Genomic DNA, 25,449 nt, shown 5'->3' with positions numbered 1-25,449 from the left:
TGCTTTTGACACTGATGATCTTTGCTTCTTCCACTACACTGGCGTTCGTTCTCCTGTCTTCCCAAGTGATGTGCAAAATTTTTTGGAGACACCGTTGATGGATCTTTTGAGGAGTTGGAGATGGCCTTTATAAGTGGTCTGCAAGCTGCTGGGAGGAATGTAAATGATGAAGAAGGGCACTGTAGGCATTGAATCTCAGATCGCCTATGCTATGGTTGCAGTGCCACTGCTTTACAGGGATGTTGCGGCTGCTGCCAGAGGCTGGGCTTGAATGTCCTTTCCCATGTGGTAGCCCTGCTAACAACAGAGGTTCTCTAGGCTAGCCTTACCCAACCTTGAGCCCAAGTGTAGGTGAACTACAGCTCCTGTCAACTCCGGCAGCATGGCTTATGGTCAGGGATGATGGAAGTTGAAGTCCAAAGGCATCTGGGGACCAAGGCTTGGAGAAGGCTGCTCTGAGCTCTGCTTGGTGGCTTGCCCTTTGACCTAAGGTGGGTTAGAACAGCAGCATGACAGCCACAGAAGTATATGGTAAACAAATTAAGGAGTCTCCAAATGCATGTGGGTCACGGGGTATGAAAAGGCTAAACACTGTTGCTTAAGCCATTGATGTGGTATGACAAGGAATGTTGACCACCCACCCACCAGGAAAGGATGAAATGCATGTGTCTGGGCTAGCTGCAAAGCCAAAGTTTATTCTGAACTTAATGCCTGTTGAGAGCCAGTGTGGTTTAGTGGTTACAGTGTCTGAGTAGGACCGGGGAGACCAGAGTTCATAATCCCCACTTGACCACAAAGTGCACTGGGTGACCTTGGGCCAGGCACTGCCTCTTAGTCTAACCTACCCCACCGAGTTTTTGTAGGGATTAAATTGGGGGGGGGGGGGGAGAACCATGTATGCCACCTCAAGCTAATTGGAGAGAAAGGTAGGATATAAAAGGAAGCAAGCAAACAAATGTCACCAGCTGCTTTTTCACATAATTTGTCTTATATATAAAAAAGGTAAATCATTTTAGAAATGGGACTTACAGCAAAACACTGCTGTGTGCAGTGCTTTTGTTTAGGCTACTCCATTACACGCACACACACACAGAGTGAGTCAGCATCATTCCATGCGTGCTGAGTGTGCTGTTCTGGAGAATCTTTGCTCCCTTAGGGTTTTTTACTTGAGATTTCCACACCCAACTTTCTGCAGATCTTGAAGTCTCCTTGAGGCTGCTAGCACCTCCCTCTTGACACCTCCCATTTGGGTGACATTAGCCAAACTCATTGGAGATCATGGTTAGTATATACAGTGGTATCTCGGGTTAAGTATTTAATTCGTTCCAGAGGTCCGTTCTTAACCTGAATCTGTACTTAACCTGAAGCACCACTTTAGCTAATGGGGCCTCCTGCTGCCGCCGTGCTGCCGGAGCACAATTTCTGTTCTCATCCTGAAGCAAAGTTCTTAACCTGAGGTACTATTTCTGGGTTAGCAGAGTCTGTAACCTGAAGCGTCTGTAACCTGAAGCGAATGTAACCCAAGGTACCACTGTATATACAATTCAAGAACTTCCCAGAACTGTGACAGACACCCTCTTAGAAAAAAGCAAACATTTCTCTCAAATGTATTTTATTCATATGCAAATCTGTGGATTTAACTGATGGATGGATCAGTTCCTGAATGAAAGCTCCTATGTTGAGCTAAGATTTCTGCAAACAGTGACAGCCCAATATCTGTTATTAGCATTTTCAAAGCAGCACACAAATGCTCACCTTTCCAGGCATTGCCCAAACCCAGACCTGCTTAGCTCCAGCAAGGTGGAGGCTTCATACACCTTCAGGAGATATCATGAGACCTAGTAGCTAATACAGATTTATAAACAACACATCCTATTCTTATTCCTTCTTGTGGCTGCTCTTTCTCAGATCAGGAAAACAGAAAGCTTTGCAGACATGGAGTAATCTCCGATCACTGCATAAAAGAGGACTATTCACAACTGTCATGTAACAACAGCATCATGGAAGTGGATGACTTGCTTCTTGACAAGAGTGTTGATTCTTGGGTGCTGTGCATAATCTAAACTAGGAAACAAACAAACAAATTAGATTAAATGTCTGGGCTGAGTGGGGTAGGAAGCTAACTTTGGTGGCTGCTGCATGTTATGTAAAATAAATGTAGTGCATAATTTATATTTTCTCTTGCTAACCAAAGCTTGCTTGCCATCCTCCTCCTCCAACTGGCATGGGAGAGAGGCCTTAAAAATGGACTATGGAATGCAGTCTTTGTCCCTCCCAACAGGATCCATTCCATCCCTCATTTACCATCTACACTGTTACTCATGCGTAAACTAAAAAGCCTTCTTGTAAGTAATTAGCATAGGGTTGTACACAGTCACAGAAGTCCCTCTTATTTTTAACCTGTTTTATCCAAATGCCTTATTTCCTGCCTTCTCTTTTTAAAAAAACGGCCACAGTTTCTGAGCATGTGGATACCTCCATTTCCGAATTTGGTTCCAACATCCTATCGGCATTTGCTAGGAATAATATTCATTATTAGAAGGAATGTGACAAAGTTCACCACTTGGAAGTAGGACATGGAGCCCATACAGAATGACTGGAAATTATCTCAGGTGAACTGGAGGAACTCAATTTTGTATCATCGTGTCAAGCCCTAAGGAGTATTTTATCGCGCTTTTAGGGGATGACCGAGTAGTTAAATGCACACTGGGGTCACTTGCTATTTGGTCATGGTAAAGGAGCTGGTAGCATCAGCCACGGTGGTGAGAACAAATAGCATCTTGAAGCAAACCCATTTTTGGAGGGAGGTTTTGGATCTGGCTGCATTATGGTCACGCGAATAACGTTTTGAGCTGTGCATCCCACTGCAAAAGCTGTTACAGGATGCAGGACACGAAGCTGCTAAAAGTCTTTTACAGCTGTTCCTTTAAAGAACACAGAGAGAGCTCTTCAGTTCAGGACGTTAGGATTCCCCCTACACGTGTAGGGTGGCCCCAAAACTGAATTACAGCCTCTCTCCGTTTGGACTTCGTGCCCTTTGTACAGGAAGGGAGTGTTTGCTTATTAAGTTGCTATTCCAGCCACATGGAACAAAAACGTCCCTAATAAGGAAGACACGTGTGTGTGTGTGTGTGTGTGTGTGTGTGTAAAAAACACTGTGTGCTTTTACATGACACGCCTAATGCTTGTACTTTGGGGTCGTGATGGGAGTTTGCAGCCTCTCTGTCCCAGAGCGAGAGAGAGAGAGATCTTGAATTTAGGAAGCCCACACAACCCGCCTCCCTCCCTGGCGGGCAGAGCGGCGCTTCCAGGGTGACGGGCGGGTCTAGGCCACAGTCTAGTGCGCACGCGTCAGTTCCGGCCGGCGGGGACCAAAGGGATAAAACAAAAACCCTGAAGCTTCAAACACCTATCGCTTCCTTGTTCTGATTAGACTTCCCCAAGCCAAGCAAGTGCGGATCTCTACCTGGGCGAAGGAAGCTTTCAAAGGATTCCCAGCACAGCTGCACACTATGTGTGCAAATATACTGACGGCCCTATCCAAACACGGAGCAATATTTAAATCTGCATCTCGCCCTTCCTGCCAAAGGAGCCCAGCAAGCGCACTTTCAGGTGGGCATGTACAGGATCGCAGCGCCAGGAGGATCCGTGTTTGATACTTGAAGCAATGGTTTTATACCAGGGTGGAACTGGTTGAAGTCCGCAGGGCTTGCACTGGGAAGCCTCGTGCCTTTCAAAGTTGGCAGCAGGCAGAAATTCAACAGGTGTGCATAATAAACGGAGGTGCGCTGTAAACTGTTAAACTTCTGGCTGTGTCACAGAAAGTAAACGCAGAATCTGATTCCATCAGATAAAGACCGTTTCCTACTTTTGGGGGTGTGGGTGTGTGTGTGTGCAGAAAACGGCACACACCCGAAAGGTTCTCTAAAAAACCAGGTGCGGCACAGAAACTCAGCGAGTGAAACCCACCCCATCTCTTCAATTTCTGTCCAAGCCAAGGTGTGAATCCTGTCAGGAATAAAAACTTCGCCCTTGGAGACTGGGTCGGCTTTCCCCTTTTTTCGAAGCTATGAGCAGAGCGCGCGCGTGCGGCGCTTAACTCTCCTTTTTTACCCCGCACATGGCAGGGCTTCCATCGGCGAACCGGAACTCTCGTCAGAGGAACCTATAAGACCGCAGCCCCTTGGGCGGGGACCGGAGCTTCGGCGCGTGGGTAGGAAGCGGCCGCGGCGGCTGTTGAGGGAGGAAAATGGCGGCTGCCGCCGCCGCCGCCGCGCAGCTTACCGACGAGGAGCTTTTCTCCGAGCTGAGGCGACTCGGCTTCTCGCCGGGGCCCGTCACCGAGAGCACACGGCCCGTCTACCTGAAGAAGCTCAAGAAGCTCCGCGAGGAAGAGCGAGCTGGCGGGGCCCGAGCCGCCGCCGCCGCCGCCAGCAAGACCCGGAACAGTAACAACAATAACCCCGGGGCAGGCGGCGGTTTGGCGTCTCGGCTGGCCAGCGCCGACCTCTCCTCCTCCTCCTCCCTGTCTGGGGCGGCCGGCGGCGGCGTCCGGGCCCGCGGCGGCGGCGGCGGCGGCAAAGTGCTGCTGGGCTTCAGCTCTGACGAGTCGGATGCGGAGGCCGGTCCCCGGGGCCCGGCTGGCGCCGCGGGCAGCCGGCGGGAGCGGGGCTCAGCCTCCCGGAGGGACGCGAGGCCTGCGGCGGCGGCGGCGGCAGCCGTGGGCACTGGCTGCCTCCCCAGCAGCGCGGCGGCGCCGCCTCTTCGGAGGAAGCCCCATGCCTGGTGGGGGGCGACGGCCAGGCGGGCGGCTGGAGCTCGGGAGCAGATTCCGGGCGGCGGAGAGGACGACGACGACGGGGAGGACGACGACGAGGAAGCAGCCGCCGCCGCCGTCGAAGACGAGCCCCAGGAGGAGCAGCCGCAGCCGCAGGAGCGCTCCAAGAACCGCGCCGTGAACGGGAGCCGGTTCCTCTCCAGCAGGAGGGACAAGTACTCGGACTCGGAGGAAGAAGAGGCGGCGGCTGCGGTTGCGACGGGGGCCAAGCAGCAGGTGCTGAGAGAGGAGGCGCTTGCCCGCCACTACCTGGCCCGAAGGAGCCTTAACAGACCTGCCTCGCCGTTCTCGGGCCAGGCAGGTGCAGCAGGGGGCTTGATGGAGACTGGCCAGGGTGTTGGTAGTGGCCGTGCATTGAATGTTAGGGTGGCTGCTCCTGGCAGGAGCAGTGACAGGGGGAGAAGTCGAGAGGAAGACGAGGAGGAAGAAGAGGAGGAGGTCGACCTGGCGAAAAGGGGCGGGTATCTGGACTCCAGTCCGCCTCTCCTCCCCAGGTACCGCGGCGGTGGTGGCTCTGCGAGGAAAGCCCACCAGCAGCTGTTTCTTCCGCCGCTGCTCAGCGGCTTGGACAGTAGTAGCAAAATGACTGATTCCTTGGGCGGGGACAGGAAACCAGCCAACAATCATATCCTCACTGGTGGCTACAATGTGGAACCTAGGATATATACCGCTACCACCAGCCTCTCTCCAGGTGCTACCACTTCCTCGTCCACTAGAATCAATCACTCCAACCACACAGGTTCAAATCATACTTATCCGAAAAACACCTACAAGCAGAAGGTTTCGGAGCCCGAGGAGGATCTTCTGCAGCAGTTCAAGAGAGAAGAAGTATCCACCACAGGAGGCTTCAGTGCCCATTACCTGTCTATGTTCCTCTTAACTGCTGCATGCTTGTTCTTTCTGATATTGGGGCTCACGTACCTAAGAATGAGAGGTTCGGGAATAACTGAGGATGTGGGAATTGACAGTAAGTATTGGGAAACGGGGCAGAAGCCCTTTGCTCCACTTAATGACGTAAATAAATGCGTGAAGTATGTCACATAAGAGATCCAGAACCTTGATTTGCTGCTTTGTTTTCTGTCAACCCTAACAACTGCTTCTGTAGACTTGTGGATGTTTTTGCTTACGGAGTGGAACGAGAAACAACTTTTGGGCAAACCACAGAGACCTCTCTGTTCCTTAATTCAATAGCCTTTATGTAGATTTTGTTTCCTCTTAACTTCTTGCCATTAATTTTGTTAGAACGTCTCAAACTTTTAAGGATATGTCCTTAAAGATGGATTGGGGTCATTGGCCAGGAGTTGGTGCACTTGACTATCTTTTTCTTCTTCTCAGAACAGAATAATTACTGCTGTGCCTCTTAGATTTAAAAATGGGAATCTTATTCTAAGCTTGTGATTTGCAGCTGTAGTGCTCGTGGGGGGAATCAGATTTTAAATGATGTTTGAAACTCAGATACTCATCCATCTAATTTTTATTCTGTAGGAAAGCACCCCACACATGACAAAATTCAGACACAGGAGATGCTTCTGTTTAAAAATGAATGAGTTGCATAGGGTAAATTCATTCTGATGCACATGTTGTATATTTAATTCCTACATGAAAATCTTATTATGTAGGTATTTATAACATGTGAGTGACACCTGTGTTTAAATTTAATTTAAATTCTAAATTTAAATTTAGGATTTACTCTTAGGATTCTGGAAAAAAAATACTAATTATCAGTGACTCAAAGTTGGCTTAGTTACAGTGGGTTCTGACAGTTGGAAGGAACAGTGGGAGGAAAAAGCAGGTGTTTGAGTTCAGCTGAGGGGGGATAGGGTAGTGGGAGATCTTGAGCAGGAAAAAATAATTAGTTTAAAGTGGTTTTAACAAGATGATTGTCTTGTTTAAGGCATAAACACATTGGATTTAATAAGCTGTGCAGAAAAAAGGGGAGCTTAAAGGCCCCCTGAAAATCTGGCATACATACACTTTTTGCTAAGCAAATCAGCACCTTTAAATGATTTCCTGTAACTTGCGGTTCATTGACACAGCCACAAGGCTAGTTTTAGAAGATCTTTCCATCTTAATGCTGTGTTTTTGTTGGTTTACTCTTGGCATTTTCATGGTGACCTGGTTTTCATGTCACCCTAAGCCAAACCATAGTTTAGCATAAACACACAGGTCCCAGGACACAGATTTGTGCCTACTTTACTCCTCCCTAGTCACTCTGCTGCTTATGCTAAGGCAGCGCTTGACTTAGCATGTGGTCCTGGGTTTGTGGTTTAACTGTCTCCATACTAACCATTAGATGTAACCCAAATTTGTCCCATGGTTTGTGGCTCATTGTTTGTTTGGAAGAGCTAAACTGTGAGCCTGGGTTCAGACAACATGCTAAATCAAGCTATGGCTTAGTGTAACACAGCAGCCAGAACCACTGGGGAGGTCATGCTGTTCTCTGGAAACTTGCACACTCACATTTGGACTGAGCCATGGTTTGGTTTGGTTTGGTTTGGTTTGGTTTGGTGTAGTGTAGTGTAGTGTAGTGTAGTGTAATGTAGTATAGTGTAGTGTGCTGTATGATGTATGAACCAGGCCAGTGTTGTCTTGCTGGTAAAGATGGAAAAACAGAATATGATGGTTCCCCCAATGGTAGTTTTGTGATTTATGAAAACCTGCTTACTAGGAAAACATGGATAAAAGACTTATTTCATACCTGGAAGCTGCAGTCTTCCTTGGTTTATTTAATCAGGCAAAGTGCTTCTTGCATACATTTGAATCCTTCTAGCTCAGGTGGATGTGTTCATTTTTATTAATCCATAATTGCCTGCCTGAAGTACTGTTTGTACAAAAAAAAACTTGATGAATTCTAAAAACTAGGTAGATAAGTAATATGTTATCAGAATTCTGAAATTGTGCTGCTGTATGATGAGGTTCAAAAGTCAAAAAGTACATGCTACTGTTTTTATTGGCCTGGTTTTTGTGTTGCTTCATATACCATATAGATAACATGTGAAGTAGCACCCAAGACTTGAAATGGTTGGAAACAGCAGCCATATAAAGAGAGAGAAATTGGTGCCAAATCATAATATTTCCCCAGAGTTCTTGTGCCTCAAGCTATATTCCTAGTGGTTTGGTGATATGCTTGGCTTTTGAATCTCAAGCCTCCAAATTGCGTGCACACACATTCACCTGGTGGGTTTGGCAAGTGGGTACTGCATATTGAGTCATCTTGGCCCTTTCCTTATTAATATGCTATATATCTGCTAATTACAATTTATATTTGCTTCTAAAGTTCTCTGTGGATGTAATCTTACCATCTCTGAGAGAGTGTATCAAGGGCCATACAATAGATAGCATTGATATTGAAGGCAGAGATCTGGACAGGGGCATCTCATATGAGCCTCTATCTTTGCTGCTGGCTTCAGTGCCCTGCTTGAACTAATGTCAGAGCTCTAGCATCTGTAGGGCCAAAAGAGGGACATGTCTGGAGCCTCCCGTGAAGCAGCTTGGAGCTGAAGTATTCAAAGCTGCCCCAGTCCCATGACACTCCAAACCAGGGAGAGGAAGTTTAGACATGTTTCTAAGCATGTCTGATGAAGCAAAATGTCCTTTAAAGAGTTGGAATGTGTATAATTCTAGCAAGGCTCAGGTGAGGAGAACAGACAAATGTGTCTTGTCGCCTATTTCTAAATATGTGTAATAACTGTAAGCTTAGGGGGTTTTTTGGGGTGTGTGAAATTGAATAGTTAGAGGTTTTGTGCAGCAGCTTCTGAACAAGTGGATCTTGAAAACTGAAATTTATATCAAAACTGCATACTTTTTCAGGTGGGCAAGAATGTTTATTGTGTTTCTGAAACTGAGGTCCACCCAACAAAGTTGTGGAGGAGCTGTAGCTCCTGGGTGCTGCACATGCTTTCGTACGCAGAATTTCCCAAGTTCAATCCTTGGTATCTCCAGGTGTGACTGAGAAAGGCCATATCTGAAATCCTGGAGAGCTAATGTTAGTAACCGGGGACAGTGCTAAGCTGGATAGAATAGTGGTGAGACCCAGTCAAGGCAGATGCTTGCCCTACAGCTCCCACAGTCCCTGACATTGCTGACAGGCACTAATAGGAATTGGAATCCAACAACGTCTGGAGGGTCACAGGTAGGCCACCCCTACCTACTCTGCTGCGTTTGCCTACAGAGTGTGGAAATGTTGTTGTTGGTACGTAAAGTGGACTTACGCTGCATATAGCAACATGCTCCTCTGTGACATGGGACTAGTGATCTTGGCAGCAGCCCTGTGATTCTTAACAATAGCTACATTGAGGTACAACGTATATGATCCTCCAAGCAACTTTCTGTTGCTTGATTTAAAAGGTTTGTTAAAGGTAAAAGTTTCTGTGAGTGGTTAGAAACCTGACTGCCACTGCAGGCTTTCAAAATAGGGCTGGAATGTTCTTGAGCAGGAAGCTATGTGATGTAATCTTGTTTTCAGGGACTTGGTACAGGAAAAAAAATGGCTGCCCCAGGCATAAACTTTTTCTTTTTAAAAGCCAACTACCTTGTAACTGCAAGTTGACTAACTGCTTCCCTCACTTACCTCAAAGTCAAATAAGCTTTGTTCCCCCCAATTATATTTGTTATTTTATTTCATAAAATCTATGCACTGCTTGATTGTAAAAAAACAAACACACCCTCAAACTGGTTCACAAAAAAGTTAAACCAGTAGGATTATCAATAAGAGGAATTAACAACAATTTAAGACTTTCAAAAGTTAAGATAATAAAGCATAATAAAACTTGCACCAACTTTCTAAGTATCTGGGCAAGCAAATGTTTCCAGCGGGCACTGAAAAGAGTACAGTAAATTCACATGGCATCTGCCAGATATCCATAGGCAGGGAGTTTCAAAGTGTAGGTGCTGACACTATAAAAGATCAAGTTCTTACAAATGCAGAAGGGGTATTATGTGCACCTGTAACAGGGCTGGTTCCGCTGTTTGAAGTGGTTGAGTGGGTGTATATTTATTTATTTACAGTGGTACCTCGAATTACATACGCTTCAGGTTACAGACGCTTCAGGTTACAGACTCTGCTAACCCAGAAATAGTACCTCGGGTTAAGAACTTTGCTTCAGGATGAGAACAGAAATCATGCTCCGGCGGCGTGGCGGCAGCAGGAGGCCCCATTAGCTAAAGTGGTACCTCAGGTTAAGAACAGTTTCAGGTTAAGAACGGACCTCCAGAACGAATTAAGTTCTTAACCCGAGGTACCACTGTATAGCATTTGTACCCCACTCTTCAGTCAAAAAGGGTCCCAGAGTGGCTGACAAGAAATCAAAACAAGCCATTCCCTACCTGCAGGCTTCCACTCTAATAAAAGGAAGGCATATCCCTGAAAGCTCCCCTAGTCCCAGGCTGGGAAGAAAAATTCAGCAACGGTGGTGATGGTAGGGATTTCTGTCCAGCTCTACTTAAAAGCTGGGCAGGCTTTTCCACAACCTGGTCAGAGAACAGTTGGCCATACCAATAGTTGGAATTGTGCCTGAAATGAATCAATAGCTGGTGAACTTAGTGCAGGGGTGTGTGTGTCAAATGCTCTCTCAAACTGGTTTCATACCGTAACCTGGTTGTAGCCAGTGTTAGAAACTCAGATATATAAGATAGGCACCAAATGGCTACTTAAGCCAGGGTTACAGTCACCAAACTGGAATGTCTCATTGCCATTTTGGGGCCAGATGTCGTATTTTTCAATATGACTTTTTGGTTCCTGAAATTCATTCTGATTGTGCAGATAAAATTTTAAAGGATGTGTTGTTAGTGTGTGAAAACAGGCAGGATTTAAGGATTTCCAGGAATGCACCTCCAGATAGTGGAGACATCAGGCGCCATCCTGGTGTCCGGACATCTTCACTTGCTTTCATGTGGCCAATAGCCAGGTGCAAAAAGTGCATAGGGAGTGGCGAATTTCTAATGATGGTTGCAGCATTTTGCAGCAGCTGAATCTCATATACACAATTTCTTCACCTGCTATATTATCCTCACAACATCCTTATGCAGTAGGTTATGCTGAGAAGAACAACCATCTCAGTGAATTTCATAGCTCATTGGGAATTCTAACCTGGGTCTCATTGGTCCTGGTCTGACACTGAAACCATTCCATGACATGCTTAAAATATCTTACGTGTACACCTAAACATAACGTTGGATAAGTTTTTCTACTTTCTTCTCAAATGCAAATGCTTGACTTTATGAGCACTATCAGTGTAGTCAGCAAGAACTGTTCTGTTTCTTTTGACAATACTTAAGTCTTCAATTACTGTTTGAGGATACCAAACAAATTGGGCTGGCTGCTGAATTGTGCTTAGTAGAGCTCTGCTGTAGAAGGGGTGGTGGTGAGACCTTTTTTGCCAATTCCCCCTCTTCCTGCAGCCCCCTGCTCCTCCTAAAACTCTCCTCTGACAGGTTGGGGAACCCTTTGAAGGTAGCATGATGGGTAGCATTGAGGAAGTGGGCATCTGTGAATATTGTCTTCTTGCCCTCTTCCTAGAACAGGAAGTCTCTGCTGAATCTCTGTGCCTTCCATAAGCAGAATAACTGTTTCCATTTGTGGAACAGCCACTCTGTATCCAACTAAAATCTACTAAGTTGTTGATAGCCTGCTCAAATTCTGCATTTTAGCTGTTTAGGAGCAAGTTCATGCTTTCAGCAGTGACATGCTATGCTAGCCAAGCAAGTCAGGTGAACAACTTCCCCACTTGCTTCTAGGTGTAGTAACACTATAATACACAAAATATTGTGACATGCATGATATTGTGCTAGTTGTCACATTGTAATTACTGGATTCCTTTGTAATATGTATAATAATGTAAGCTGCATTTAACCTAGTGGTTTTAATTTTTGCAACATTTAAGATATTGGTATTGAAATGGTATTAAGTAAATTTCTTTTTCTCCCCCTAAAATAGATAAAAATCTTCTCACTGGGATGGTTAATAGAAACGTGAGTATGTTCTTAGTATCTATGTTGAGGGCTTGTCTTTGAGCTGTATCATGTCCTGATAATTTTGATTAAATAGGTTATTGACAACCTTAAATCTTGGATAATCTTAATGCAAGAGTTTTGTGTCTGCAAGCTAGATCTCCATTTTACTAAGAATTTGTGTCCTAAGAATTGTTGCCGACTATGAGAAGTCCAGTTTGTAGGCCTCTTGATTATAAGGCTGTGTTTGAATGACTTGTACACAAACCCTACACTGCAGAAAAAAATAGTTGAATTAGGGGAAATCCTGTTTTGCTTGCTTAAGCACATTAGGTTCTGAAACCATTTACTCTGATGGCCTTATCATTTCCAGCCACTCACCTAGAAGTGAGGGCACTCAGTTCCTTGTATTGCTTTGCTTTCAGTATGCAGTAGCCTCACAATTTTTGGCAAGGTAGATCAGTCCCTATATGACAAACTACCATCCAAACGTAACACAGCATTTCATATAACTACACTCTTCTTTGAGCCAGTATTGGAATAGTGGCAGCTGAGAGAGAGAGAGAGAGAGAGAGAGAGAGAGAGAGAGAGAGACTCATGGGAAAGTAAATTGTTCATTCCTTTTAATTAGAGCATTGTGCCTCTCCCAGCCCCTGGGTTTCCTTGCTGTTGAGTGATGTTTCTCAGAATTTAGGATGGTATACTTTTAAGTCTGTGGCACTAAAGATGTGAAAGCCCAGGGGGCAAAAACATATTTTTCTCCCAATTTTGAAGAGAACACACACTCCTATGAAACAGTTTCTCTTTTGGAATGAGTGAAATTTGGAATGTTTAGTGTGAAAATTTCTATTAAAGGCATTCTGAAGCTTTAGAAACTGATAATTTCTATCTATAACAATGCAGAAATATACAATGCTTGGATCAAAGATGCATTTCTGCTCCTAGGGCATGCTGCCATCTTCATGAAGAACATACATTGCTTTTGTTTCCTGCAGCTTTCTTAGTTTGTGCATCTCAGAAGTAGGAAAAAATAAGATAATGTGCTTAGACAGCACAGGATGCAACCATTTGCAACTCTGTAGTATTTAGCATGCTTACCATTTTGTAAACTTATATAGGATTGCTCTATGAATTTCATAAGTATGTCATATTTAGCATACTTACCGCTTTGCTTGTAGAAAATGAAGCCATGTTTCATATAGCAACGTGTTACATACAAAAATGTATCATTTATATTGTTTGTATTTCTATAATTTTGTATTTGTGTTATTGTATTTGTATTTATCTGCTTATTCTTGAGACACCATGGAAGCCTTTTTGGTTGAAAGGCGACATATAAATAGCAACATAGCAACATAACACATATTATATTAAAGCAGCAAAGTAAGTTTTGTTTGATAAGAATGTATCTATTCAATATATTTTCATTTTTTCCAAAATGGGGGGGTGGGGAAACAATTTTGCCCCCACCGCTTCAAAAATGTTTTGGGAAATTGTACATCTCTGTGTAATCCTATCTAGATATATGTTATTTCCATTATTTCAGACTTTATTATAACACTTCTTAACTGGCTTATTAAATTTCTAGGTAAATGAAACAATTCTTATGAACAGCTTATATAAACTACATGATAAGCTGGCACAAATAGCAGGTGAGCATTTAAAACCAATATTAAACTGTTGGATTTCAAAAGAATGCATGTGTAAAGATTTATAGCAATAAGCAAATTGTGAAGGTGCTTTGTGATTGCAGGTATAAGAATAATTATTTCATTCGTATGGATACAGTAATTCTTGTATTGAATCAGTGCTAATATCGCAGATATTATGGTAAAATACCTTGTCTTGACTGTTGAAATAGGCTTATAAAACAAGAGAGATTTTAAAACAAGAACTTAAATATTGCATTAATCAGCAGGGGTAACTAATTCCCTCAGAAAAAAACATAGAAAAAGCTGTGTTGGCCCATTAGGGGAAAATGTAAAAGGTAAGTACGTTTATTGGGACCAGCTAAAACAATATGAAATAGTGAGCCAACTTTCAAGCTGTCCAGAACTCTTCATCAGGAAGACATTAAAACAAAATTTGACAGGGCAGGGTGGAGTAAGTGAGGTTCGGGGGAGGCAAGAAAAAGCAGGGAGTGGTGTATTTTCTGAAGTCTGCAGTTTATAGCAATCCTGAGCTGGAATACAGGAGTTCCCCAAGGTTCAAGACAGATTGCAGGTTGCATTCATTACTGTTGGGGCTAAAAAGCAGGAATGGATGTTACCCTTGTTTTTGGAAATATAAAAATGAGCAGTTTTCCAGTTTTGTGTCAGGCTCTAACCGGAACACATAAGTGACTTAGGAGGCAAAGAACAGAAAGGAGCTTTAGATTAGCAAAACTTTGGATTATTTGCATCAGTCCCCCAAGGTCTTCAAATGGTAGAAGATTATCTATGAGAGACTACTTCACTTAAATCCATCTTGCATTTGGTTTTGATTTTTCGTCAGAAATAAAGTTAATAAATAAAAGTCAGCGTAGTGGTATTCAGTTTCTTACCTGTCTTTCACCATGAGGTCCAGGGGAGAGCCTTTACAACAACTTAAAAATACAAGATTGAAAATATTTAAGAGAGTACCTTTGCAATATGTGTATCAATAGGAACTGTACAGAAAACCTATTTTAAGTCTGAGAAATTTTAGAAGTGTATATACTGTAATCGTTGAAGTACACAATATCATTGAACTTAAAGATTATTAGACTTTATTCCATACCTGAATAGAATTTGACACTTAAGTTAATCTTGAGAATAAGCTCTAGTGAAGAAAAAGGACTCTACTTCTGTGTATACATGTATAAGATTGTACTGTCAACTGTTAGTAGAGTCATCTAGAGATTTATATACTATTTATCTTATAGGATACTTTTCTATCAAAACAATATCAAAAATAACTTACAACATTTTCCCTCATGTATCCGAAGTTAGTATTAATATATCCAAAGTTTATTTAGTCACATAACTGTGAGAAATACATAAAAATACTTTTCATTGTACTAGGAGATCATGAATGTGGCAACTCTATCAAGAAAGGTCTTTCTCTCCAGGAGGCAGATACATATTTAAAAGTAAGTAAATGCTCATTATTTTAAATATTGCAATTAACTTGGTATGAATGTTACATTGACTTAGCTTTGTGTTCAGTTATTCCTCTTAAAACTTATTTTTGTCAGCAAAACAGAAGCTTCATAGTCTATTAAGGCACACATAATTTTGAAAGAAGCAGTGGTAGGTTTCTTAGCATGTGTGATTTAATAGCAAAAAAAAATTGAGTGGGGAAATGTGGGTTTTTGGTGTTTTTTTAAAAAAGCAGGATTCTGTTCTTGTTGGTCAAATTACTCATTTATAACCTATATATTTAAAATACATTTAACGGTCCTTACCTGCTCCACTATTGATCAGAAAGAAACAATGGTTTCTCTTCATTACCTGATGAGGGTTTACATACATTTTTCAGCAGACTGTTGTTTCTCTGCTTTGGGGTGAATTACTGTGGTTCAGCTGACACCTCTAAATTTTTGCTTAATATTGTATGGCACCAAGGAATGAAGTGCACTCTACTCAGTTGCCTCTGATTAGGCAAAAAACTTAAGTACCGTACCCTGCTGTTCTGGGGAGAGAATATTGAAGGTACGACACTTGAATACAAGTTTTACAGGCTACCGGAGAGTAGTCATGAGCAAAGAGTAGCATTGAGCTCACAGATTTTAAATTTGGAGTAGGTATGTTGTGGGGAAGATTCTTCTGTCATATTTCTTCATATACTGCTTGTTCCTTTTGCTCATCTGTGTGTACCTGTGTGATGAAGGAAGTCCTTTAGGAGTTGCCAATCTTCTACAAAGGAGAATTTTTTTCAGTTGAGAAGCATGATAGTTTGACTTTCTCTAGCTCTGGACAATATGAAGGCTTTGGGCCTAATCCAATCCGCATGAACATGGCAATATTGCTAGTAGAAACATAAGTGTTGAATTTTGTTGCTCATACATAAGTATGTGAATGTCATTTTCTGCAGTTTGTTATATAAATATTTAGCTGTTGTATTCAATAGCTCGGGAGGAATGTTGATGTGGTAGAGAGAGACTGACAACCATAGATACTCCCCCCCCCAGTTAATTAACTTCATAAAAACTGGTTCTGCCAGATTTTTTTGTCCAAATTCCTGCATAGCTACTTATTAACTAAATTCTTCTACTCTGAGTACAGGGATTTGCATTGTTGATTATCAGCTTATTTCAATAGCATAGCAACATCTCAGTCCTGTGTTGCCTTATTAGACATTTACTAGCAACAAGAATAGTTCTAAGTTAAATTCTCTTTGGCCCTACAGTGTTGATACAATACATTTTTCCATTGAAATATGCACTGTATCACTGTTGGTTGGTGTATAATATGCAGTCTGGGGCTATTTTAAGACCTGTGTGTTTTGAGGAAATTCAGAAATAAGGAAGCTAAGGCCAGGGAGCTTGTGCCACCAACTCTGAAGATACTGTCAGTTGGCCTGGGAGGTCTCTGTTGCTCTATATTTTATACCGTTCATGTGTTTTAGTGTTTTAAAGTTGTAAACTGCATTGGGTTCTCGGGCAGAAAAACAGCATAAATACAGTTAATTAAACAATAAATATATGACTTTAAAAAGCCTTACATTATATGTATAGTCTCATTTTTCATAGGAAAGGGGCAATATTGATTTGCATTCACGGAACGGGAAGTAAGCAATTAAACTAGCAATTAAAGTATAGAGCAGGGTACATTTTTTTTTTTTAACAAAAGTAATAGAACTAATTTCCATTGAACAATTCAAACACAGAATATGGCATTTGTGTGTTCTAACATGCTTGAAAATGGATTTAATACTTCAAAGATTAAAAATGGGTAAATGCATTGTAATTCTAATGCACTGTAATACTTTCAGTAGTTTGTACATGTAGACTTGCAAGCAGCACATCCCAGTGCAAATGATCTGATTGTGTTGAGAACTGGGGCAATTTTCCTGTTTCTCTCCCCAAGTAGTAGCAGATTGGAAGAGCATTGGTTGCAACCAGGCACAAATATGTGTTCAAAGGTGCAAAGGAATGGTTTTTTAAACGGTATTTTGCATCCACCGGAAAAAAATTATAGCAAAGAAATCAAACTTCACAGAAATTAGCAGAGCACTAGTATTACTTTTAAAATGCATATATTTGTAAAAGATATCTAGATGCTAAACTGTTACCAGTCTAGACATTTTATAGCTTTGTATCCTTGTACTACAATGTTAAATAATCTGTTTATACATTTTATTCTGCTATTAGTTTTTCTGTTCCTCTTTGTGAAATACACATGGCTGCTGCCATTTGTGACTACCGTGTTGATTCATTGATGTAGTTGATTTGGTAAAAAAGCCAGGAAATACGGTTGCATTTTATTGCACAGCTATTATTAGCATTTAAATATTACTCAATGCTAAACACAGAATCAAAATAGGCAGAATGGCTTTTGATCCTATCAGTAAGGCAAGGGAATGGAAGGGGCAGGGAGAAAGCACATTTAGAGTCAAAGTCTGGTTGCTTGACAAATGTCAAAAATTTGTTCAAAAGTGAGGGCATGGCTGCATCTCCAGCTGCATCAGACAGCGGCCTGGTAAAATTGTCAGTGTATTGGATGCTATTGCTGGGGTTTGAAAGGGTGGTGCAAGCAAATACTTCATTTAATTTTCCTGCACTTGATAGACAAGTTCCGACTATAAACCACAGAATTTAATATTGATAAACCAAGCTGAATAAAATGTGGTTGGCTTTGCATGTTCCAGATGTTGAGGAAGGAATTGATGGTTGAGGAAGAATTTATATATAAAAATGTGGTGGTGGTGGTGTTCCTTTTTATTACATAAAAATGCTTTGGATGATATTGTCACATTTTTGTAGCATTTATTTTTGGAATTTCTCGTGCAACAACTCCTGCCATTGAACCTTTTGCTTTGTATTTTTTGTTTCTCTTTAGAGTTTAGGTCCAGAATACGAAGGTGTATCTAATGAATCCCTGCAATGGATTCTAAATAGTGGAGAAGATGTTGGCATAAAGTAAGTCATTTTATTTTGTAGTCTGCTTTCACACGGAAGCCTAGTTCAGGCAACCTTTTAAATAATGGTTTGGTATTATGAACAAGGGACGCGGGTGGCGGTGTGGGTTAAACCACAGAGCCTAGGACTTGCCAATCAGAAGGTCGGCAGTTCGAAGACCGGCGACGGGGTGAGCTCCCGTTGCTCGGTCCCTGCTCCTGCCAATCTAGCAGTTCGAAAGCACGTCAAAGTGCAAGTAGATAAATAGGTACCGCTCCGGCGGGAAGGTAAACGGCGTTTCTGTGCACTGCTCTGGTTTGCCAGAAGCGGCTTAGTCATGCTGGCCACATGACCCGGAAGCTGTCTGCGGACAAACACCGGCTCCCGCGGCCTATAGAGTGAGATGAGTGCGCAACCCCAGAGTCAGTCATGACTGGACCTAATGGTCAGGGGTCCCTTTACCTTTATTATGAACAAACGCAGGATCCATATTGCTCCCTGCCTCCCCTCAAAAATTGGTGCACTTGCCCTCCAAAGCAGAATAATATGAGGTTTCTGATTGACTGAGGGTGGGGATGAATGATAAGCATAGGTTGCTGATTTGGTTGTTACAACAATGTATACTTAGTATAAAACAAGAAATGGAGGGGAAACCACAGAAGAAAGGAGGCATGTGTGCATTTGTGACTCATTCATGTCTAAGCCATAGCTGTCATAATATCTCTTTTTAAATAGGTTTGTTGACAACAGCTCTGATGAGGATTCCATAACCAATACAACTAATGTAAAATACCTGGTATCAACTAGGCCACAGATGTCTTTTACGTGTCGTTTTCGCCGTGCATTTATTACTGTAACATGTAAATCGTTAATTCTGCTTTTGGGTGAGTTTTTCCCCCTGTCAGTTTATTTTAATACTTGTATTTCTCTAGGGAAACTGCGAGAATGATGTTACCAGACAAGTGCTTAAGATTTTGTAATCTACTTCATGGTAGATTAGTCTATGGGAAAGAGGAGAAAATAGGCAACCACTTTCTAAAAAAAATGTGTAGGCAGGACATGTTGGCAACATCAAAATTCTGTAGTGCAAGAAACAGTCTTTATCTTCTCTTCACTTACAATGAGATCTTAGCAAAGTCTGTCCCTTTCTCAAGAAAGAAGCACTAAAAACTCTACAGGCATTCTCACCTTGTATAAAAAATTGTTACTGCTCCTATAGTTTAGTAAAAATTATTCATCAACATTTAGTATAAAGCAGAGGTGGGAAACCTCCAGACATTGCTGGATTGCATCTTCCATTGTCCCTGGTAATTGACAGTACTGAGGATGATGGGAGTTCTAGTCCAACAACATCTGGAAGGCCACAGGTTACCTGCCCCGGCTAAAAATATTCTTCATAAAAGATACTAAGGAGTAGATGGAAGTAGTAGATGAATGATGTTCCTCCTTAAATACCTTTAAAATGTTAGTTTTGTGTAAAATATGTCGACTGCATAATGACAGCCAGTGATTTTTTAAATAAAATTTGGATTATTTAGCTAAGAAAATCTTTCTGTTTGGCACAGGTATAGGAATGGCTTGGGGAGTCTTAAGGTATATGAAATACCGATGGTCTAAGGAAGAGGAAGAGACCAGACAGATGTATGATATGGTTGTAAAAATTATAGGTAAGTTTTAGCTAAATTTCGCAGTGGCTGGACTCAAACACAATACTAAACTTTGGGTGTGGGTGTGTGAATGAATGTGAGCCGCAGACTCCCTCTCATTCCCCTTTCTCCAGTTCAGCTGCAAGCAGACGAGAAACTCTTGCTTTCATTTTCGGTAAACTGCAGTTAAATTTTACTTCTGAACCCTAAGCAGTGGTTAGCTTAACTATGGTGTGGGGGATAGAATAATAGAATCATCGAATTTGTAGAGTTAGAAGGGACCGTGAAAGTCATCTAGTCTAACCCCCTGTAATGCAGGAATCTCAACACCCAGTTCCCTGAAGCAGGCCAACTCCATTAAAAAGCAGGGTTGAAGTTAGCTTTTTCATTATACCATAGTTAAGACTAACTACCATTTGCCTGGGTTCAGAAATCCTGGTAAAATGCTGTCAGTTAAAAATAGAAGTGAAAGCTTCTGATTTTCTCTTTGAGCTGGAGTAGAGGGAAGCAAGGAGCTGATGAAGTGTAGGCTTGTGTTCATAATGCTAATCCATAGTCTAGCATTACATGTGAATGAAGTCAGCGTCTCGCCAGATGACCCTTTCAAGTGAATCTGCGTCATTTTCAGTTTTGTGTACTGTATTGAGAAATTAAATGATATTCAAGGATGGAAAATGGAGAGTATTTCATGCTGGAAGATCTTTGAATAGCTTATTATGCTGTCTTCTGATATATATCTTAAATGTAAGAAGGGCAGTATCTTGAAACATTTTTTCTTTAAATACTATAATTTGTAAATGTGATGGATTCCAGTTCAGATTTTACAGTATTGTTAACTTGGTGCAATTATTTCAGATGTTTTAAGAAGCCACAATGAAGCATGCCAGGAAAACAAAGACTTGCAGCCATATATGCCTATTCCACATGTACGAGATTCCTTGATTCCTCCTCAAAACAGGCATGTACAAGTTACATTATAGTTACATTATAGTCAGTTTATACTGATGCATGTTCTGTTTTGCCTTCAGTGGGAGAAGTACACCACACTAATAAGTAACTTTGCTTTCGTAACTTTTGAAAACTTTTTTTGGGTTTGTTTTTAAATATAGGAAAAAAATGAAAAAAGTATGGAACAGATCTGTTGATTTCCTTGCTGCTAATGAATCTAGAGTTCGCACAGAAACACGAAGAATAGGTGGTGCTGACTTCCTGGTTTGGAGATGGATACAGCCATCAGCACCATGTGATAAAATATTAGTTATACCATCTAAAGTATGGCAAGGGCAAGGTATGTAACTGTTTATTTATACATGCCTTCAGTCTGCATTTACTCTAGCTGAGGTCTGTTACCATATTAAACTAAGTTTAATACAACTTAATTGTAGTCAGAAAATTGTGCTTTAAACAGAATTTCTTTATCATTGCTTCTTGCAACATCTATAGCTATGTACGTTCTTTCTAATACAAGCGTCTTGTACAGTTATAAAAAGTGAACTCTTATCCCTCAGGGCTGTTCCTTGGCTTTTGAAATCTTCTTGTCTCATGTGCTCTAAAAGTTAGTTTATCAGATTCCTACCATGAAAGCTAGTAGTTGACCCCACACATAATGCACACACATGTATGCTTTTATAACTTGTGTAATCTACAGGAAACTGATTAATATTTGAAATAAGTGGACTAGAATCAAATCCTATTTGTTGATTGAACTTTTTCCCCTTGGCAGCGTTCCATTTAGATAGAAGAAATTCACCACCAAATAGTTTGACACCATGCCTAAAAATCCGCAATATGTTTGATCCTGTCATGTAAGTACTTTTTTTAATTCACTGCGAATAGAAAACATTGAGTTTATGTTTTGTCTTGACAATACAGATGCAGAAGGAATACAAATTTATTATTACTGTCTTAGCTGGTATAATGACACTGGGCAGCTGGAGAGGGAGACATAAGAACAAATTGCCTGAATACTGTTTTCATTTTTAACTTCATGTGATGACCCAAGCAACTAGGGCTTTCTCTTTGTTGAGAATCAGCCTTTTACTCTGACTCTTCCACTATTCATAACCTTATATTTTTAATGCATATTCATTTCAGAGAAGTTCTGTTCCAAGGAAGTCAGTACTTGTAGACCTATAGGCCATATTTGCATGGATTGCTAAACCAGGGGTGGGGAATATTTTGATCCTTGTTGGACAATAATTCCCATAATCCCTAACCACTTATGTGATGCTTGCTAGCGTTCATGGGAATGGGACTCCAACAACCTTTAAATGTCCACAGGTTAACCATCTCGATCTAGAGAAAATGTTTATTTCTGTGTTTCCTAATAAGTTTGTATCGTTATTTTTTTTAACAAAAAACAAAATACTAATAATGATGTGCAAGTTTTGTTTTATGTGTGTGTATTTTAGGGAAATAGGTGACCATTGGCATTTGGCAATTCAAGAAGCGATCTTGGAAAAATGCAGTGATAATGAGGGAATTGTCCACATAGCAGTAGACAAAAATTCACGTGAGGTAAAAAAAATGATTTAAAGTCGATAGTTAGTATACTCAGTTTCTCTTATTTGATACAAATCAAAGCTTTATTTCTCTCCTCAGGGTTGTGTATATGTCAAATGTTTATCTCCAGAATATGCTGGAAAGGCTTTTAAAGCATTACATGGATCTTGGTTTGATGGTAAGTTGTTCTGATTTACAATTAATTTAGCAGGTTGTAGTTGGCTATACATCAGTCTCAACAGCAAGAGTGACTAGCTTCTAGATAAAAGTATTGCATGTCAAAGTATTCATCTCAGTTATATTTGCAAATCATATAAAAATTCAAAATCTTAACATTCTGAACTTTCTTTACTATAGGGAAACTGGTAACTGTAAAATATTTACGGCTAGATCGATATCATCATCGTTTTCCCCAGGCTATTACTTGCAATGCTCCATTGAAGCCATCAAATACACGCATGAACTCAATGTCACATCTTCGTCTCCGAACAGGCACAACTAACTCTCAGGGAAACTCCTGAGACATCTTACTGCTACCAGAACTGTTGACTTGCAGCAGGAAAAATTCCTGTCTGGTCCCGTCTTCCACTTTTAGTACTTTTTGTATGTAACATTTTCATTAATCAATGTTCCAGAGGTCTCATTTTTCAGGATTTCTGAGCAATGAGGCAGTAATACTGAACAATTGCTCTATGAAGTGTTTTGGAGCTCAAGCAAACAAACACATTAAGTTTTGCATGACAGATGTTGAATTTATTAAACATTCTCAGATGTGGCTGTATTTTTGCACCAACAAGTGTTTGATAACAGTCTAAAAGCATGGAGATGTACTGTATTTCCATAGTTCCTGTGAAATAATCTTGTGGGTATTTTGTAACACAACCACCTACAGTTTCTGATGGCAAGTAAGTAGAAGTGTTAGTTTCTGTCTGGTTTTTGGCTTCTGTTGCTGTAAAAGCTTCATCTGTATCCGCCTAAGGATGAGAAAGGAATTATGTCTTGGTAATTGCTCAGAGAAAACAAACTGAATACAGGTTTACTGGTTTTGTATATAAATGTAGATGCTGGTGGTGGAGGCAGCAAAAGTAATCTTGTTTTGTGAGGATGTCTGCATTAAAGCAGTGAATAAGCTTCCTATTTTATTCATAACCTAATGTTTTCTATGTTTCGGCTGTACCATTACATAAAGGCCAAACACCTTGAAGTATTAGATACAAGTTAAATATCTTTTATAGGTTTTATATTAAAATATATGGTTATGATTTTTGTGTGAATGGTCTGATATTGTAACTGTGATAATGGATTCAAAATTATGTGAGCAATAAAGACGCAATTGGCAGGTACTCAAACACTTTGTGAAAAGCTGTTATTTATTACAAGGAGAAGCTCAGACAAAATTGACCACTGGGGAATATACTTTCCTATATGGTTTTGCTACCTAGGCATGTGTGAAATTAAACAGATGCACATATTTTTGGAAACAAAAATCTTGATTGTTAGAGCTTAGAAGTGCAGAACACTTACAGCAAGAATTTATGTTCAATATTAAATGTGTGCATTGTTTACACCTAAAACTACAAAAATGTTGACCTTTAGTTGAAAATATCAAATAATTGGATTCAGTAATTCCTGTTGAAGCAGCATAATTTGTCAATCCACCTGGATATTGCATAAGTGAAGAGATGGGAAACCAGCCAGTTTAAAATACATTTATTAAAGCCCAGTTTCTATTGTAGATATGGATCTGCAGCATGAACTTGCACAAATGCACGTTTTCTTATGGTTAAGTGAACATGATGCACACTTCTGTAACAGAAAATCCTATTGTGCCTTAACTTTGTGCTTTTTTGTGGGCAACATGTTTAATAATGATGGACGGTTTCTTATCTTTGAAAAAAACTTGGTCTATGTCCTGGATGCTAATGAACAAGTATATGTAATATAATCAGCCATGCAAAATTCTACTCACCAAGAACAAGTACATATTTTTGACCAGCGAGTAGATTTTTGTCAAGTCTGGTAAATTTTTCATGAGATTTACTATATACATATACAAATATGTACAATATATATGTATATGTATTATATGTATATAATCAGATTTTGCTGTATTTGTGCATCATAGTGATTTATTGAGCTGAGTAACCATCTTGTGACCTGTTGCAAGTGTGAATGTAAAATTTAGTTGTGGCAGTTTAAAAGGTTGCCTTTTGATGCAGTCGCATCGTTCTTGCTTCTAAACTATTTGTAAACACACTGTACATTTATTATAGTAATCTGTACTATTATGCAGCTTATTTTACCTTTAAGATGTTGACCAATGTTCCTCCCTGCAAGACAGATGGGAATGTGTATAATACCTTGGACATTTGAGAAAAATCAGATGTTTGTAATTTGTAATTTGTCCTGTAAAAACACAAAAGCAAAACTAAACTAATTAAAGATTTATTAGGGCTTTTTACACACGTGTCAGTTTTTGTGACATTCTGGGGCTTATGACAGCTCTTGTATACTTCTTTTTTGGGGGTGGAAGAAGGCATGGAAGAGGGTTCAATATAGACTGCAGCACAAAGAGCCACACTATACCACATTCCACATAAACAGTGTTTTTCATGCTGTCAGTTTCTGCTAAAAGTACTGAAAAATGGAGAGCCTTAGTTTGACACCAACTCCAAGTTAGATACCATTGGTACATTATGTGGCTTGCCATCAGAATTCCATAAATATGTGTGCTTATAGAAGGTGGTGAGATAACTACTATATACAAAAATGTAATTGCAAGAGAACCTGTTTGGTTTCAGCCATTCATTTAAACCTTTGTATAGTGAGTGGAAAAGACAACTTTAGAAGATGCTCAACTCCCTGTTTACAAGAAACAAAATGGAGAAAGTATAGGAACATCACAAAAGGCATTCGTTATTTTAAAGATTCAATACTCTATAAAGACCCCAAACTTCCTGCTTTTATCAGTTGTCTTTATGAAAACTGTTGGGTGAACCTGGAAAACATAGTACATACCTACTGCCATTCAGAGACCTTGGTGTACTGCTGCTGGGAGTTCATGCTCCCAGTGTCTCTTGGCGGTGGTCTTTTCTTTTAAAAGCAGTGTTTTTAATGTGAGCTTTTTCTAGCCTTATGATTCAGTCTGCCAAATGTGCCAAAGCTGAACAGCAGTGAGCCCTTTGATTTATGTGCCTTTGTGAAATCTTTTAAAGTAGTACTTCTTTATTTCTTTCACCAGGTTTTATGAGAGGGGAAACAATGCATTTGTTTATGTTGATGCTTTTGTTTTAAGTCATTTCAGCATCTGAGGGAGTAGACTCTCTAGGAGCTCATGTCCCTGAAGGAAGCTGGAAGTTCCTATTTTAATAAGCTGCAGACTAATCCAGTTCTGCCCTTAAAAACCTTTTTATTGTGCCTTCTTGAAACCTCCTTAG

General features: G+C 40.8%; 1 protein-coding gene and 1 long non-coding RNA gene across 2 annotated transcripts; one reads left to right on the top strand and one right to left on the bottom strand.

The window, feature by feature from the left end:
- Positions 1-1,595: 1,595 nt before the first annotated feature.
- LOC308486092 lies at positions 1,596-4,422 on the bottom strand. Its single transcript, XR_013990944.1, has 2 exons — positions 4,285-4,422; positions 1,596-2,064 (listed from the first exon to the last, which is right to left on the bottom strand). It is a non-coding gene; the product is annotated as an uncharacterized lncRNA (long non-coding RNA).
- On the top strand, positions 4,179-24,473 carry LEMD3 (LEM domain containing 3). The gene is made up of 13 exons (XM_081022327.1): positions 4,179-5,804; positions 11,772-11,806; positions 13,374-13,437; positions 14,827-14,894; positions 17,806-17,885; positions 18,600-18,748; positions 19,430-19,531; positions 20,366-20,468; positions 20,620-20,798; positions 21,234-21,315; positions 21,922-22,027; positions 22,112-22,190; positions 22,370-24,473. The coding sequence occupies exons 1-13, from the start codon at positions 4,250-4,252 to the stop codon at positions 22,531-22,533; spliced, it is 2,766 nt and encodes a 921-aa protein (XP_080878453.1). The 5' UTR covers positions 4,179-4,249; the 3' UTR covers positions 22,534-24,473.
- Positions 24,474-25,449: the final 976 nt, after the last annotated feature.

The sequence above is a fragment of the Podarcis pityusensis genome (assembly GCF_964106645.2).
Source record: "Podarcis pityusensis genome assembly, chromosome: 10".
NCBI lineage: Eukaryota > Metazoa > Chordata > Lepidosauria > Squamata > Lacertidae > Podarcis > Podarcis pityusensis.
The sequence above is the reverse complement of the archived record's forward strand: the minus strand, read 5'-3'. Positions and strand labels throughout refer to the sequence as shown.